The following is an 18,584-nucleotide window of genomic DNA, read 5'->3' as shown; positions in this document are numbered from 1 at the left end:
AAGAAAACCATTTAATTTAAGAGTTTCTCACAGCTCTTAGCAGCCACCGATGTTATCGAGGAGGTGGTTGTGGACACAGGAGAGGGAGGAAAAGACAGAGTTGAGACAGTCTGAATGTACATCCTGGGACTGCGGGCAGGCAATGGTGTCGTCCTTGTCATGGCACTTGTGACAGTGCTGGACATGACAGAAGAATCTGAAGTGCAACTGATGGGCTGAGAGAATATGACCAAAGTTTACATTATATATAATATTAATATGTTCTTATTAGGAATTACAGTAATGAGATAATTTCAACATATCCTTCTGGAATGAAAATAACAGTAGCCTAACAAGAATTATATGATTGTAAAATCAAATACAAACTGTCATTCTCTTTATATTACCTTGGTTGCATGCTTCCTTTCCAAGCTTAAGTTTGGCTTTAAAGCGGCACCCTGAGACCCACCGAACCGTGGCTTGATAAACTGAGAAAAAGTCATCTTAAGTGGAGCCTTGTAAATTCAAAATGCATATAATCGAATACACTAAAAAATTAAATATCAGTATCAGTAAATCTTCATTACTTACTGATGCCATAGTCAATGTGGGCTTGTGGGGTGTGAGTCGTCCAGGTGTTGCTGACTGCCCCGGTGTTGACGACTGCATTGCTGACTGCCCCGGTGTTGCTGACGACTGCCCAGGTGTCATTGAAGAGGACACTGACACGGAAGGCTTTAGATTAAGAGAAAATAAAATAAAATTTAATAATAGAGACTACAACACCAACACTTCATAATTTTAGGAAATTATTTTCGATACTTTTGTTGCATGAAATCCACAACTGCATGTCTGTGTCCCTCCAAACAAAGACATTTGTCCCTTCAACTGCACTGGACATTTTTCAATCTGTAATATTGTTTGACAGTGAATAGTAGGAATGATTTCAATATGACATAGCTTTATGTTTTATGATTGTACACATATCACTTTATCTAAATTTACCTTCAGATACAGGTCATGCCACTTTTTCTGGCGGGGTGCCGGCCTGTTTCCTGCCTCAGAAGGCCAGACCCCTGCAGCAGCAAACTTTCGCAGGCGTGACATCCACTCATCATCGCTCATAGCCCTGTGTTTTTTGTTTTTTGAAGCCATCTTCTATTACTAGAGTAAATAAAATTGTAACCATTCAGTACATGGTATAACCATATCAGCGTGGGTAGTTTTAACTCAGTACTATAAAAAATCCTGTATATACCCAGGTGAAAAAATACTATAGTAAATACTACAGTGTTTTTGAATCATACTATAGTAAATTGTAGTATACTGTATATATTATAGTATTTACAACACTGTGTTAATGAATGCTACAGCATACTGTAGTATAAACTATAGTGACCTGAAAAACTGTTATAAATACTGTAGTTTTTACTACAGTAAACTGTAGTGTGTATTGTAGTGTAATATACGTTACCATATAGTTGTAGAAAACTTAGTACAGTGTTGGGTAAAGTAATTTGCTTCACAACAACTATAGAATTACCACAACAAATTAATTAGTATTTACTATAATATTTTTTCACCTGGGTAGACAGCATTTGTAAATCAGCAAATTCTAGCACATTACACCTCAGTGTACAGTATATTAATACATAGTAGTAGCACATTTAGTACAATCATTACGTTTATTATCAGTTGGTAAACACAAAGTCTCCTGTTATAACAGGTACAACACCTGAATACAACACAAAACTCATTCATTTTGGGTGTTAAAAGGGGAACACAATATAAGGTATTGCTTCAACGTTATACCAACGTTATACTAATTATAACAATGTAACTAAACCATTTGTTTCTCTCTGTCGAAAATACGTTTCAGCTAGCTTCATTCATGCATTCATAGCTAGCCAGCGAACTAAATAAAACAACACCGTCGACGTCTTACCTGAAACAATGTAAAAAAAAAAAAAGAAAAAAAGAAAAACTACTTTAAAAACTTCAAAACTTAACTCCTATTGGGTTTTTCTTATTTTTAGCTAGCAAGTTAATTAAATTGAGGAATATTACCTCGTTGGATTAAATTTCCAGGTCGCTATGTTCAAAGATGGACTTAATGGCGGTTTTTCTCTCAAAAATAACACACAAATGTAATATAATAAGGCGGACTTACCGTGAAATTATGATTGGCTGTCACAAAAGATGGAATCGCAGAGACGTGATTTGCAGATGAAGATGGAAATGCAGAGACGTGATTTGTCGATAAAGATGGAAATGCAGAGACGTGATTTGCCGACAAAGATGGAAATGCGGAGACGTGATTTGCTGACAGAAAATGGAGAAGATGGAAATGCAGAGACGTGATTTGCTGATAAAGATGGAAATGCAGAGACGTGATTTGCTGACATTAGACAGACTCTCGGTCATCAGGCAGCTATCGAAGGCACGTGGTTGAGCAACAGAACCTCGTCCTATCAGAGCGCAGTTCCTCAACAGCTGGACAAAAACGCTTTGAGGAAGGAAATAAAGATGCCTTCCCATACCGGGAGTCGAACCCGGGCCGCCTGGGTGAAAACCAGGAATCCTAACCGCTAGACCATATGGGAGCCATGTGTAACTGGGGCCACGACAAGGACAGGGCTTTGCTTGTGTTTATTGGTGTGTGTGAAACTTCAGTTCACAATGTGAGAATGACCAAAGCGGTCGTTTACTGAATTAAATCGCGTTGGATTAATTGAAGGGAGCGGTCATTTTCTCGCCCCATTCATTATGATCGTATTAATAATCTTTTTTAATTTTTTTTTTTTACCGATACTGTTTATTAACAGTGCGTAGACTATCCACTGGTTCGGAGAAAAGAGTCGAGAGTGTCCAAAAGTTGAGTATTCAACTTAATGCAAATGTCAAATGAAACACGCCAGGCGGCAGCCAATCAGTGTGAGATACAGGCAGTGACGTCTGTCAGGAGAGTTTAAAAATCACAGCATATTATTTACATATTACTAGGCCTATATTAAATTCATATCTCTTGTGCAGTTGCTTTGATTGTGACTGGCTGGGTTTACAAAAGTGTTTTAAATCTTGCATCTTTCCAACTGTAATCATGTGTATATAAACTATAATTTTACTCCAAAAATCTAAAAACATCCCTTGTTAACAAATAGACACAAAAAAACTTTGATATCCAACAAAATACAAGTTCACTATTTTCCAGAGACACAAAATTTAAGTCAGCTTTATTTACAGCACCTTTATAAAATACAGATTGTTTCAAAGCAGCTTCACAGTAATAAATAGGGAATTAGTGATCAATGAAGCAAACTTCTGCTGTAAAGCAGCTCTGAATATATAATAGTATTCAGCTCAAATCAGTTCAGTGTTGATATTCAGATCAAATGACAAAATTTATAAGAGCATAGCCATTTATCAAATTTGTTGAGATGAGATTTCGTGCCATCTGTGGTCAAGAAAAACATGTCATGACATGAAAAATCAAATTGATCTTTTGACATATAAGACATCTTTGTGCCAATAAAACATCCTGCAAGTGTCATAGCTTGAATAATGATATGTTTATTTTATATAGTGCCTATCTACCACACTTTACAATAGAGCAATGGAAATGTAGAACAATAAAGTAGGAGAGAAAAGTGGAAAATACTGCAGTACACAAAGTCATATGATCAAGAATAGCATTTAAGGAAGAGGTGCTTTTCAGTTCTCTCTTGAAGTCATTTGTGATATAGAGGGATTAAAACGTCCTCCTCATTATAAACAAAATTTTTAATTCAATCAAGCTTCAAAAACAGCTTGTTTTGATGTTGCGGGATCTGTGACGTAACACGGGCAAATAAATTTGCATATGCCCGCCTCCAGAGCAAACATTAGGCTTGTTTGATATGCATCGATGCTGCGCGGACCGATCGAACTAATTATACATCACTGCATCATAGGCCCCACCCACTGACATTCAGTCAATCAACTATGGAAGGCCAAAAGTGCCAAAACGTGTGAAACTGATGTGTTAACGCGTAAATTACGTGTTAACGCGTCAGTTTCACACTTGTTGTGCAGTTTTGTGTAAAAAAACATGGGGAGAAAATATAAACCATGGAACTTTACCACCACCTGCTGGTGTGGCGTTCTTGCACAAGCAGAGTAGGATACATTTTGAATAATGTCATTAAAAATGAACAGTAAGCATGAATATATTGATATCATATAATGATTATAGCAACATTTTAGTGTTGATACTGTTTCCTTTGCAGCCAATCATAACATTCCTGACAAGCTTTAAAGGAGCCACACCTTAAAAACGGATCATTTCAGACAGAGGCTCAGTATATCGCGTTCATTATCGAAGATGAATCGCCTTCGATAATGAATGCGATATTGCGTGGCTTGTCAGTGATCTACGGCTCTGTCTTTTAAATGCCGCTCCATCTGAAAGCAGGTGATGGGGATTTAGCGGTAATCAGGGAACCGGCTTTACTGACCAAATGCGCGTGACAAAAGCATTCGATATATCGCCCAGCCCTAGAATAAAGTCATTAAATTATGAGAAAAAACTTGTTAAATTTCAAGAAAAAAGTCTAGATAAAATGATGAGAATATACTTGTTAAATTTCGAGAAATTGTTTTTTTAAATTTCGAGAAAAAAGTCGAGATAAAATGTTGAGAATAAAGTCATTAAATTACGAGAAAAAATAGTTAAATTTCAAGAAGAAAAGTCTAAATAAAATGTTGAGAATAAACTCGTTAAATTTCGAGAAAAAAGTCAAGATAAAATGTTGAGAATAAAGTCGTTAAATTACGAGAAAAAAATAGTTAAATTTTGAGAGAAAAGTCAAGATAAAATGTTGAGAATAAACTTATTAAATTTCGAGAAAAATCTCGTTAAATTTCGAGAAACAAGTCGAGATAAAATGTTGAGAATAAAGTCCTTAAATTACGAGAACAAACTCGTTAAATTTCAAGAAAAAAGTCGAGATAAAATGTTGAGAATAAACTCGTTAAATTTCGAGAAAAAACTTGTTAAATTTCGAGAAAAAAGTCGAGATAAAATGTTGAGAATAAACTCGTTAAATTTCGAGAAAAAACTTGTTAAATTTCGAGAAAAAAGTCGAGATAAAATGTTGAGAATAAACTCATTAAATTATGACTTTATTCTCAACATTTTATCTCGACTTTTTTTGCGAAATTTAATGATTTTTTTCTCATAATTTAATGAATTTGTTCTTGTAATACAACAACTTTTTTCTTGTAATTTAATGACTTTATTCTTAACATTTTATCTCGACTTTTTTCTCAAAATGTAACAAGTTTTTTTCTCGTAATTTAGCGAGTTTATTCTCAACATTTTATTTACTTTTTTCTCGAAATTGAACAACTTTAATCTCGAGATGGTTTTAATTTTTTATTATTGCTTGGCCCTAATCCTCTTCCATATAATCTTAATCTAAACTGAAAACAAGATTTGATATCTTAAACATTGTTAAAAAAAAAAAAAAGCAGCTACTTCCAATCATAGTAACCTAGACAATGAGCTACAACAACCCAACTTTCCTCAAATGTGCTTTATAATATAAAAATTGGTCTCTATGAGCAGGCGGCGGAGAGACAAGTCAGAAGGGACCGTCTGAAAAGTGCAGAAAAGTGCTTTTCTCCAGTGTTGTGACGTATTTCCAAATGAAACGGAATATTGAATAGAGGGCAGGGTTTTACTTTAGCGCTCCTCCTCTCCATCTCTGGCTCATAGCAGAGGAGTGGTTCACGCGTTTCCAACCCAAGCCATCAAACTGACATCATCAGAGAAGGAACGCCATTCCAGACCGGAAGTAACTTTTCAGATTTTGATTAAAGATTACCACGACAAACAATTATTTTTCTGTGTATTAAATTAGATGGTTTAATTGTTCACCACAAGACTAGTAATATGCATTAACAAAGTAAATAGGGTCAATTTTGATTTCATGCCGACTTTAAAAATCATAAAAATTATGTATTTTTTCAATCAAACTAAGTGTTCCAGTACAACCAGCAGGAGAGCAGTGATGTATGAACTGAATTTGATGACAGTACAATGTGATAGATAATGTTTTTAAAACACTTACTCATGTGCAATAGTGTTGATTCTGTGTCCTATGCAGTGATGTTAGCCAATCATAACATTCCTGACAAGCCTTAAAGGAGCCGCGCCTTAAAAACGGATCATTTCAGACTGAGGCTCAGAATGAGGGTTGAAAATAATTGTTTTTCCAACATACATATTATTATTTATATTTATCTATTTATTGTGTGCAAAGAACCTTATTAACATTATAAGTGAACCTCAAGAAACGGTTTAAAAGGGTTTTAAAAAAAATCCATGTCATGACCCCTTTAAGATGGGTGGTTCATCTTACCCCGTCTTATTCATCAAAGTTCTGTGGTATTACATAAGAACGAAACTGGATGGGCGAAACAGACCTGCCCACTCAAGAGTACAAGCCCCGCCCACCGCACGACAACACTGTTTGCTCCGGTAGAGAAACACTTGAAACACTTCAAAGACACGCATTTCTCGGACATTTTCTCCGGAGAGTCCTTACGTGTAGGAAAATGCATTCGGGTCAGCTTGAGAAAACGGGTTCACTGAGGAAACGGACTCTCTCTCGAGGGATGAGCGAAGACGAGTCTCTTCGGCACATAATCAGAGAGGTACGAGTGAATCTTTAGTCCGGATCTCCTTTGTCACGACTCGTGATTCGAGACGTCGGATTTCTGCAATTAATTGTCTGATGATCTTTAATGATCGAGTCCCCTGGATTAGGCTACATTACCTGTTATACATGGCAAAGCCTCGAGAAGATGATATATTATTATATAATGACCGGGCTGGTTTGGGACTGATAGTATCAGGGTGTGACATGATGAAATCTGTTTTTACTTGAATATTCACTCGATTATAGAAATATGTAGCAAATGCTATTCTAATTATATTTAAATTCAAGTGTTGTTTTGACAGAGCACACCTTCCCATGATGATGATGATGCCCAATCTCGCGATGAAAAACGAATTAAAGATGTCTTTTCTCAAGCACAGACGATTAAATTTAAATAGCGATTTGCATTTGAGCTGTCCGTGATTTACTGACTTATTCCAAGCAGTTATAGTCTCCTTTTGACGGATATAAAATTTTATTTGCAAGGTTTAATTGGTTCTTTTGTCATTCACTCTTTTAAATAAAGAAAAACTGCCATTTGAGACTTATTATTATTATAAGCAATAGTTTGTAGAGCTTGGACTCGATTCTGAGGCGTTGGGAATTGTGGGGTTAAAATTGTTGCATATTTCCAAATGAATAGATTTTGATACACAAATAAATGTAAAGAGATTCACAAAAAAATTAAACAAATTCACAAAGAAATAAAATAAGATCCACATAGGGTACAACAGGGCTAAAGGCACACCTTAAGAAAAAATTTGCTTTTCTTTACTCTCAAAGTGTATGACTGGAGGGAAAATATGTTTGTATTGGACATTGATGGAGCAACAGATTTTGTGTGAAAATAAATCATAAAAGTGGTTAAAAATCTTATAAATGGTGGTGAGGGTAAAAGGTGCACAGTATTCATACAAATACTTCAGCTAAAATAATGTTTTTAATAATGTCTAGGTTAATACTCGTTCAAAAGAACCACTTTAGCAAAGTTTGTACTATTTTCTGTTTATTTTGATAAATAAAAGAATTCATTTGTGTTCAATAAATATACTGTCCTTAAAATAGGCCTATGTTAATATAAAAATATATTTAAAAAAAATACAGAAACAAAATTACTTTAAAAAGTAAAGATTCTGAAAGCATTGAAGGAGATCCCATAATAGGCTATTTATTATAGATTTACAGTAGAAATAAAAAATTATATTTTATTATGAAATGATAATATAATATTTAAAAAAAAATGTGATTGTTTCATTAAATATGGGTATTGTCTCTAAGATGGATAACCAATTTGATATATGATATTTGCTATGTGAATCTAACCATGTCATGTCAACAAATGGATAAGTCAGCCAGCTATTCATTATGATGTTAATTGTAAAATGTAAATTGTGCTTTTTGCCCCAACAGCAGGGGCGCTTTTTACCCCAAATACCATACTTTTACATATTCTTCCGTTATTGAAAATATGGTGCTTGAATTACCTTAAACAAAACTGAAAATCATTAAGAAGACCTTTGTCTGAAAATACAACATTAATTTAATGGATTCTTATTCGCTACTTTAATCAACAACATTTAAAAAAAACATCAAATATTAAATCAAACTACCTCAGAATCAACTTTGCGTTGCTCCCCGCGATCGCATCAAAGATCAGACAAATTTGCACGTGCATTTTGAAAAGCGGATATTTAAGTTTTTGTGCCATCTAGTGGTTTAGAGGAAAATAAAATCAAAGGCACTTTTTGCCCCACGGCGCCTTTAGCCCCGTTGTACCCTGTATATAAAGGAGTTTCACAAAAATGAAATACCAGTAGAAAAATAAAAATAAATAATTTGTGAATTAAAAAACACAACAAACACAACTTCCCTGGCATTCATTAGTGAATTGCTTTCGGATTTTGAAACATTTCTAGTAGACACTCATCCACAAATAAGTGGACTCCACCCACCGTCTACTTAAGCCAATCAAATGACAGCCAATCAGCACGCTCACGCTCCAACCAATCACGTTTTGCTATACGATCAGTGCGATCTTGCCCTGAAATAACTTTGCTCATTCATCTGCAATGGTTTAAATAGGAAGTATAAGGCCCATAAAATTGGTACGTTAAAGATGTTTAAAGCTTCCACAAGATGTAATATAAGTCTCTGGTGTCTCCAGAATGTGAAGTTTCAGCTCAAAATCCCCCACAGATCATTTATTATAGCTTGTCAAATTTGCCCCTATTTGGGTGTGAGCAAAAACACACCATTTTTGTGTGTGTCCCTTTAAATGCAAATGAGCTGTGCTTTCCAGAAGAGGGCGGAGCTTTAACAGCTCAACAACAACAAAGATGGAGAATCTCACGCAGCCAAAATGAGGATTGTCAGTGTTGGTGTTCAGCCTTACATTGTTCAAACCGGAGTCGACACTGATGGAGAGACTCAGGAAGAAGTTACAACAGACCTTTTCCGGTCCCGTCCTTTCTCTCTACATACTGTCCTATCATAATAAAAGGCAAAAACATTAAAAAAAAAAAAAGAAATCTCCTGAGAAACAGATGGGCAAATAATGATCAAGCATGAACCTGCTCTAGCAGAGCCCAAAAACAACAAGTCTTGGGCATAATAGATCCTCTTTAAAACTCAAATTCAGCCAGATTTGCTTTCAGGATCCTCTGATGGAGTTTGTTTTAGATTGCTTTGTTGTTTTATATTAGTAATCAATAATATGATTGTGTCCTGCAGGCAGAAGAGTCGAGCAGACACCTGTCACGCAGCGACAGCAGATACGGCTCGTTAAAAAGAGGACAACGAGAAGAAAGCCAAGTTAGTATTGTGATGTTTGCAGTGAACTGAAGTGTCTCTCACACAGAACTATATTTGCTGAATAACATTCACTGATTAGTTTTGTTTCAAAAGTCTTTCAGAAACATTTCTAAGTTTATTTGGTTTGTTTTATATAGTAATGAACAATTATATTTTTTAGAGTGAAGATGAGCCGCTTTCTGAGAACATAGAAATGGTAAGATTTACAGCTTTTTTAAATCAAAAACAATTTATGTCTTTAGTTTGCTGTTGTTTATTATATAAGCTGCTGTTTCAGTTTCCAAGATAGATGATGCATGTCAGGGTTACTATCATGAACTAAAACTGAAACTATTAACATTTGAAATAAAGCTGAAGTACAATCAAATTAGCTGAAAAACTTGAACTAATCAAAAATGAGAAATGTTGCCTTGGCAATAAACTGAAAAAAGTTGAAGCACAAAAATTATTAACTGGAAATAAATAAATAAATAACTAAAACTGAAATAAAAATAAACCTAAAAAGCAATATTTAAAAAACAAAAAGCACATAATCAAATTACTACAAATGAAACTAAAATGAACATGAAAACAACTAAAATATAAAAATGAAAGCTAATTCATAATTTTAATTAAATTAAAATAACAGCGATGCATAAGATGAGTCCATGAGCGTTACTGACACGTGAAGTCTGAGAGCAGGAGACTCGATACGGTGTGACAGGCGTGTCTCGAGTCATTGCTTCATGATTTTACATGACTGACTCGTGAGCCGCTCCTTTGTAAACACATGACCACATGACTCAGTGGTGTAGGCATAGGAGGAGGTTCATTTTTTTGCTGAGGGGGTTAGCCTGTTATTAAAGCTGCAGTCCGTAACTTTTTTTGGTTAAAACTGATCTAAAATAAATTTTTGAGCACGTACATAACCAGCCAGTGTTCAAAACTATTTCCTTACCACAGCCTGATTCACAACCGTAATGTTTTTTAAAGGGTTAGTTCACCCAAAAATGAAAATAATGTCATTAATTACTCACTCGTTCCACACCCATAAGATCTTTGTTCATTTGCGGAACACAAATTAAGATATTTTTGATAAAATCCGATTGCTCAGTGAGGCCTGCATCCACAGCAATGACATTTCTTCTCTCTAGATCCATTAATGTACTAAAAATATATTTAAATCAGTTCATGTGAGTACAGTGGTTCAATATTAATATTATAAAGCCACGAGAATATTTTTTTGTGCACCAAAAAACAAAAAGACAATATCTATGTGGGCCGATTTCAAAACTCTGCTTCAGAGCTTTACGAATCGAATCAGTGAATCGGAGCGCCAGAATCACGTGATTTCAGCAGTTTAGCCGTTTGATAGGAGATCCGAATCACTGATTCGAAACAAAAGATTCATAAAGCTCAGAAGCTTTTTTGAAATCAGCCAATAACAATCAATGCAGGCCTCACTGAGCCATTGGATTTCATCAAAAATATCTTAATTTGTGCTCTGAAGATGAACGAAGGTCTTACAGGTGTGGAATGACATGAGGGTGAGTAATTAATTTTTGGGTGAACTAACCCTTTAAGGGAATAAATAAGAATGGTAAAAGAAGTTCTAGGTAACTAATTGTAGTTATGAAGGAATCAATTTAAATCAGGGATGGACAACTCCGGCCCTGGAGGGCCAGTGTCCTGCAGAGTTTATCTCCATCCCTGATAAAAAATCACTTGCCTATAACTTTCTACTAATCCTAAAGACCTTGATTAGCTGGTTCAGGTGTGCTTGATTAGGGTTGGAGCTAAACTCTGCTGGATACTGGCCCTCCAGGACCGGAGTTGTCCATCTCTGATTTAAACCGTTTGAAAATACATTCACTCTTATTCTTCAAATCTCTCTTGTCACATTCATTTATGAATTACATGAATCATGATCATATATTTTCAATTCAAAACAGTTAAATTTCATAAGAACTTGTGTAGTTTTCATCACTAATTTTGACACCACTAAATAATGCGTAAATAAAATGCATGAAATAAATAAATGCAAAAATACATTTCTTTGTATATTTATTTATGTATTTATTTAGTCAGCGTTCCATACAGAAGATGCATGTAAAGGTTGTGCTTTCTCTGCAGACGGATGAGGACTGTGTGCAGGAGCTGCGGACGCTCTCGCTCCAGCAGGACGCTCTTCTGTTCCAGGTGGACTGTCTTCAGGACGCGCTCGAGGGCGCGGAGGAGATGCTCGCCGAAACACAGAGAGAGACGCATCAGCTCAGCATGGTACCGATGCAAATGATCGATTTCTAATTCAGAAAACATTAACTTGATGATATGGATGACGCATGACGTTTCTCTCTCTCTGACTGACAGGAGCTGGAGCGAGAGAGAGCGATGAGGAGGAAGCTGGAGGACATGCTTGCCTCATTAATGCAGGAGATGGAGAGGTTAAGAGAGGTGAGGAAACTCTAAGCTTACATAATCACATTTAGAAATGAACAGAAACTGCTGCGTAAAGCCAAAGAGAGAGAGAGAGAGAGAGAGAGAGAGAGGCTGCTTGCGTAACCATGTTTGGAGAACCGTGAGCGTGTTCACTTCTCTCTTATTTTATTCTTTTATCATTTACCCTGAGATAAATGTTCAGAGAGTGCCTGGTTGTGTTCTGCTGAATGAAAGCACTCAGTTCACAGTAGGAATTATGCAGAGTGGAAAGGTCTTGATCGACCTAAAAGGTTCGTCTGTTCTCAAATAAAGAAATCATTGGACGTGAAACCAGTACAGCTCTGTAGGAAATCACTTGTTAACTTTTAAGTTTTAACCAGTCAGAGAAAAGCGTCTCTGACTCTAGGTGGCGATAGAAACTTCCAGAACTTCTCTAAGGCTGTAAACACCTAATCCTGTATCCCTGATCTTAAAGGATTAGATCACTTCAGAATTAAAATTTCCTGGTGTTTTTTTGGAGAAAAAACCTGGAATGTTTTCCTCAAAAACCTTCATTTCTTTTTGACTGAAGAAAGACATGAACATCTTGGATGACATGGGGGTGAGTAAATTACAGGAAGTTTTAATTCTGAACTGAACTAATCCTTTAACCTGGGAAGTTTTAGTCCTTTGTGCACATTCATGTGAAAATACCAAACATCATTTCCTGAGTCATGAGCAGACAGTTCTGAATCCACTGAAATCAGAATATGTCACTTAAATAGTCAGGAATAGCATTAATTTAGTTATTCAAACGTAAGACAGCATAAAAAATAAATAAATAAAGACGTACCTCATTGTTCCTCTTCGTCTAAATTCAATTCGACCATCAGTTTATACACTTTAGTGTAAAAAAGCTTCAAAAATTAAATATTTATTGTGCACTTTAGTTATATTAATTGAATGTGCTGCGCTGACTGACAGCTGCTGTGATTATAAAGGGAGAGCGCGGTGCTTGCTTTCTGTGTAATTCATATTAAAAGTTATTGTTTTTCATGAGATTTTTCATACTCACATTGACAAAATGTATTTTTAAACCTGGTTATTTTATAATGTTTAATATTTAGTCAAAAACGAAGTGAAAAACAATTAGAGGAAATGGCTGATATACGTGCGAATAAATGCTACTCTGCCGCCACCTGCTGGTTAAAGTGGTAATTATTGTCTTTTTTATTTTTAAATAAGTGTTTTCTATCAATATACTAATTTCTATCATCTATTAAATAAGTGTCTAATTACAGACACTGCGTTTCTTAAACGCTCCCAATATGACAATTGACATCTTCACACTTTATTATAAACTTTATTATATTATTATAAATGTGTTCAAGAAATAAATTACATTTTCCTATATATTCACATAGAAAACAGACATTCTGAATTGAAATAATATTTCAATGTTTTTACTGAATCAAAAAGACTTCTTTTAAAAACATTAAAAAATCTTACTGACCCCAAATTTTGAACACTAGTGTACATACATAATAAGAGCATGATATCAAATGATTAATTTAAATGTTAGTACTTATGCATTTTGGCAGATGCTTTTTACTAGTTAAAGATACGTAATTTAAAGGGGTGGTTGATTATGGTTTCACTTTTTTAACTTTAGTTAGAGTGTAATGTTGCTGTTTGAGCATAAACAACATCTGCAAAGTTACGACGCTCAAAGTTCAATGCAAAGAGAGATATTTTCTTTTACAGAAATCACTTTTTAAGGACTACAACAAACGGCTGATTGGGACTACAGCCTAGGGGCTGAACGCCGTTACTGACAATCCTCATTCTGGCTGCATGAGATTCTCCAGTTTTGTTGTTGTTGAGCTGTTAAAGCTCCGCCCTCTTCTGGAAAGGGGGTCGGGAGCAGCAGCTCATTTGCATTTAAAGGGACACACACAGAAACGGTGTGTTTTTGTTCACACTCAAATAGGGGCAAATTTGACAAGCTGAAACTTCACAGGCACATTCTGGAGACACCAGATACTTATATTACATCTTGTAAAAGAGGCATTATAGGTCTCCTTTAAAGTGGGATCCCTAAATCTACTCTTTGACTACTTTGAGCTATCGAAAGTAACTTGATGCCACTCTCAGGGTTTATAATATGCATTCGGACTGTGTTTCAGCATTTGCTTGAAGAATGTCTCAACATTTGTGCAGGAAAGAAAAGCTGAGCAGCTTCAGGCGAGACACGCGGGGCCTGTCTGGATTCAGGGAACTCCAGAAGGAACTTCAGTGGACCGAGAGGAAACGCCGCTCTCAGACAGCGGAGGCGCTCCAGCGCATCTGAATGCAGCCCCAGTGTTACATTTGAAAAAATTGGTCAACCATTCATTGAGTCAATCAGTGTTTGATAATCAAAGGCATGAAGCTCCAGCTGGGGAGGATAATGATGAGAGCAGTGGCTATGAGGACGCGCCGTCAGAGTTCTCGCCCTGCCCGTCCACTCCAGACTTAGATGAAGATGATGGGATGAATACTGGGCAGCCCAGGATCCGTACAAATGAAGATTCTTGTGCTCTCTCTTGAGTCATTTATAAAAAGGTTCTGATGAATTTGTCTACTTTAGAAGTATGTCACTTTATCCAAGTTACATTCACTTAAACAGCCTTTGCACAACTTTAAAATGAAGACTACTTTGTTTTACTCATCATCAGTCAACAAAACTATTTAGGTAAAGAAGGAATCTGCACTTTATATTAGGTGTCTTAAACTGTACTAACATTTAAATTAATATTTTGATAAAATGCTCTTATTACATGCATGTTTTACATTGTTATACTTTTAGTTCATTTCAGCTATATTTACACTGTTGACTTTCCCTTACACCTTTACCCACCCCCGGTCTTAATCTTGCCCGTATCCACCTCAATAACAGCACAAGTGATTCACAATACAACATCACCACAGTAAGCACCTAATGGATATTATATTCTGACGTAAGTACCTAGTAGTTAAAGCAGACCTATTATGAGCTTCTTCAAAGTCTTGTTTTTGTTTTTGTGCTCTACTAGAACAGGTTTTCCTGCTTGAATGTTGATTATTTTCCTGAAATTCTCCATTGTTGCAGCTCCTCTCTTCCTAGTCTGTCAGTAACGCTCTGTTTAGTTCCTGTCTCTATGAAGCCCCTCCTTCTGAAACAGTGTGTTGAGATTGGTGTTTGGGAAATGTCCCGCCCCTTACCATAACCGCCAGTTTCAACACACTACTAACTAACTCAACCAGGCCCCGCCGCTTTATTCTGTGTATGAATTATTTAAATGAGGAATATTGTGAAGAAAACTCAAGATTACAATGGAGGCGTTTCATGGAGTTCAGAAACACTGATATAGAGAAAAGCTCCTGCTGGAGGGACTTTGGATGAACTTTTTCATGCTCAAACTGCAACATTACACACTAAAGAGAGATGAACATTGAAAAGCATAATAGGACCTCTTTAAAGACACCTAATATAAAGTGTGATTGCACTTTGTTTCTGTTAAATTCCATGTCTTTTTTGTTTGTTTTGTTATTTGTTTATAGCTGTTTTTGTGTTGAACTTTGTACATTTATGTTCATTTTGCTGTTAAACAGGAGCTGTCAAGCAATTTCAAGACACTTGTTAACAAGACATTACTTTACATTTGTATGTTGGTCCTATTGGAAAAAAATAAATTTTTCATCTTGTATTAATACAATGGAGAGTTTATTTGAAAGCATGTATACGGCATGACTCGGCGTTTTCATGGGGAATCTCTTCTGTCGAGGATTTGGCAGTGAATCAGGACTGAATGTCAAAGTCTGAGTTCACTGATTGATGAGCATCCCAGTTCACTTGCACTTGTCATGTAAATCCTCAACCTAAATCAAAAGTACACTATGTAACTTTTTCTGTTGTTATTCACATTAAAATTATATTCATATGTCACTCATGCGCATCTTGTCATATCCATAAATAGAGATATGACGCTATTTTGATGCGTGTCTGGTTTGGGCGTGGCAGAGGTTAGTCGTCACAACGAGTGAGAAAGGTTGACACGGAGCTGCTAAATCTCCAACCTCCAAAGAATCACCCATTTTAAACAAACCCCAAGAAGAAGAGAGAAAAGCGAACAAGACATAGCTCGTAATAAAACAAGAATCAACATTAGCTTGTCTTTAGGATATGGCGAAAATTGAGGGATTTGAAATGTTGTAAAAGTGACACAGAGATGATGGTGTTTTATTATTTAAGAGGTGAGTAAGGTGTTTAATTGAACAGATAAAGGTCACTGTAAAGCATTATCTATTGTGAACATCATTTCACTATTTTTTTTATAATTTATTCAAGGAAGTACCACTACAGTAACGTCTTCAGTTAGTCAGCTTGAGACCCTTTCCATCTGAACTGGTCTCTGATCTCTTAAGCCTAGCAGTGAATGTTTTATGAGCAGTAGGATAATCATATTCATCCACACAGTCAGTAGAGACGAAGCACAACCAAAAAAATGATCTTCCGCCAAATGCTTGTAGTTTTGTTTTTTAACCGCTAGAAGACCAAAAGGTAAATTATGTATCAATAAGTTAAAACAATGTTATTTTTGTGCAGTTTTTGAAAATATTTTAAAAATGTGTTTTCTTGGTCATGCAAACAGTAAGGGAACATTCCATTTGATCATTCATCATTGATCATCAACATCATGGGATGTTCTCTGAACGTTTTGAAACAAGTAGTAACTTTAGATGAACGTCCAATGAACGAATGATGTATAAATAACATTTTGGTGCTAATGTTCTGAGAACATTATTAAATACCAGCTCACTTTTAACAAATGTTCTATTAACCTTACAAGAACGTTTGTTCATAACTTTGAGAGAACCTTGCCAGAACGTAAGTTAAAGGGGTCACAAACTGCATTGTTTTATTGTTTAGAAATAAAAGGCATTTTTCGTACCCTGATTTTAGTCCTCTGATTTGACGCTCTGTTTTAAGGGGCGTGTCTCTGTGAGACTTCAGTGGAAACGCCCACTGCTGTGATTGGCTGACATCTTTGCCATTTGAAATAGCTAAGTATTACTCTCTCAAAAACTTGAGCACATTTTTTACTATTACAGCTCTAAAGGTTAATTAATCATGAAAAGTGTTGATTATAGTATTACATTTAGATGTATGGCATTTAGATCGTGGCATGAAAGGTTGCAGTGATGATCATTGTAGTCGATCACAGACATGTTGTTGAGATCATGAAAACAGTGAACTCAATTTCTGCACACTAACGAATGCTCTCATCGTCACTAACAGTGCAAACGCGATGAAACTAGGAGATTCGTTGAATAAAACGGGAGTTTTAGCGCGAGTCCAGAACTCAGTCACTGATAAACTCACTCTGTTTGATTGACAGCTCCAGCGATTATAAAGGCAGCGTTCTTTGATTGCTTTCTTTATATAATTTAATCACCAATTAAATAACAGATTATTTTCATCCTACTAAGAGAATCAAGGTGAAGTTGAGCGTTTAGTTACTGGTTTGATTTACTGACACACAAACAAGCAATATCTGACTGTACATGAATCATTAATATCAGATCAGGCATTAAAATTAACACAATTACTGACATGTTGTTGCATTACTGTCGAGTCCATATCGTAAAAGTCTATTTGCAAAGCCATTATCTTTGTTGGAAATAAATAATCATATTCCTAGCATTAGGATTCTTTGAAAGGTAATGTTATTTTAGTCCTGTATCACTCTTCTCTCCTCCTCATCTCAGTAACACACCAGTGGGCGGAGCTAATGTTGCGATGATGAAGTAGGCGTTGATCAGTCGTTCGCTGGGTCTGGTGTCAATAAGCTTTTATTGGACTAACAATGAAGTTTTCACTTCTGAAACTTACAGGATATTCTTATAGTATGATGACCTCTTATATATATATATATATATATATATATATATATATATATATATATATATATATATATATATATATATCAAAAGCTCCAGGAAAAGTTTATTTCTCAATTCATGACCCCTTTAAAGTTCTGAGAACGTTCCCTGTTAGCTGGGCTGCATACACACTGAAGGATGATGTGAATCCATCTGTAGAAAAATACAAGATGATAGACAGGAATCGTACACAGTTAAACTTAAAATGTCAAGCAAGTCCAAAACGGTAATTCAACAACATAAGCAGAAATACTCAACAATAACAACGAAGAACACTTGGTAAGGCAGGTTGAACTGGCAATACTTCAAACAGATTGTAGAATGATACTGTAGGGAACAGGAACTGGAAGTGCACAAAAATAGGACATGTGACTGTGGTTAGTACTCTGGTGATAGTGCCGTCTGGTGGCTGGAGGAATGTACTTTTTTTTTGTTTTAGTCACATGCTCAAGAAAAGGATAAATTATCTAGTTTTGAGTTAGTTACATAGTTAAGTGCATCCAATAAGGCCTCCCTCATATTTTGAATATTTTAACTGCACTTATTTCTGCCATTGGTGTAATATATGAGATTAACACCTCATGACATTTCAGTGACAAGTCATTTCAGCAATCCTAGAGAAAGAACCAATGAAACAATAATTACTGCAGACCCAGTGAAATGATATTGTGCATTTGGCTTGAATGACTGTGAATAAAACTCAACATGTTTCCGTGCACCAGATTCAGTAAT

At 35.7% G+C, this 18,584-nt stretch overlaps 1 protein-coding gene and 1 non-coding gene across 2 annotated transcripts; one reads left to right on the top strand and one right to left on the bottom strand.

The window, feature by feature from the left end:
• Window positions 1-2,510: 2,510 nt before the first annotated feature.
• Window positions 2,511-2,582, bottom strand: trnae-uuc (transfer RNA glutamic acid (anticodon UUC)). Its single transcript has one exon. It is a non-coding gene; the product is annotated as a tRNA-Glu (tRNA).
• Window positions 2,583-6,470: 3,888 nt separating this feature from the next.
• On the top strand, window positions 6,471-15,837 carry si:ch1073-456m8.1 (leucine-rich repeat flightless-interacting protein 2). The gene is made up of 6 exons (XM_067388728.1): window positions 6,471-6,675; window positions 9,411-9,491; window positions 9,652-9,687; window positions 11,604-11,750; window positions 11,841-11,924; window positions 14,109-15,837. Exons 1-6 carry the CDS (start codon window positions 6,577-6,579, stop codon window positions 14,475-14,477), a joined length of 816 nt encoding a protein of 271 aa, XP_067244829.1. The 5' UTR covers window positions 6,471-6,576; the 3' UTR covers window positions 14,478-15,837.
• Window positions 15,838-18,584: the final 2,747 nt, after the last annotated feature.

This window comes from Chanodichthys erythropterus, chromosome 6 (assembly GCF_024489055.1).
Source record: "Chanodichthys erythropterus isolate Z2021 chromosome 6, ASM2448905v1, whole genome shotgun sequence".
NCBI lineage: Eukaryota > Metazoa > Chordata > Actinopteri > Cypriniformes > Xenocyprididae > Chanodichthys > Chanodichthys erythropterus.
The sequence above is the reverse complement of the archived record's forward strand: the minus strand, read 5'-3'. Positions and strand labels throughout refer to the sequence as shown.

Excerpts from the sequence above, each read along its gene's own strand:
- si:ch1073-456m8.1 (XM_067388728.1), top strand. The coding sequence starts at position 6,577 with ATGCATTCGGGTCAGCTTGAGAAAACGGGTTCACTGAGGAAACGGACT. Across the intron at positions 9,492-9,651 it reads GACAACGAGAAGAAAGCCAA|AGTGAAGATGAGCCGCTTTC; the intron begins GTTAGTATTGTG and ends TATATTTTTTAG. Across the intron at positions 9,688-11,603 it reads TTTCTGAGAACATAGAAATG|ACGGATGAGGACTGTGTGCA; the intron begins GTAAGATTTACA and ends CTTTCTCTGCAG.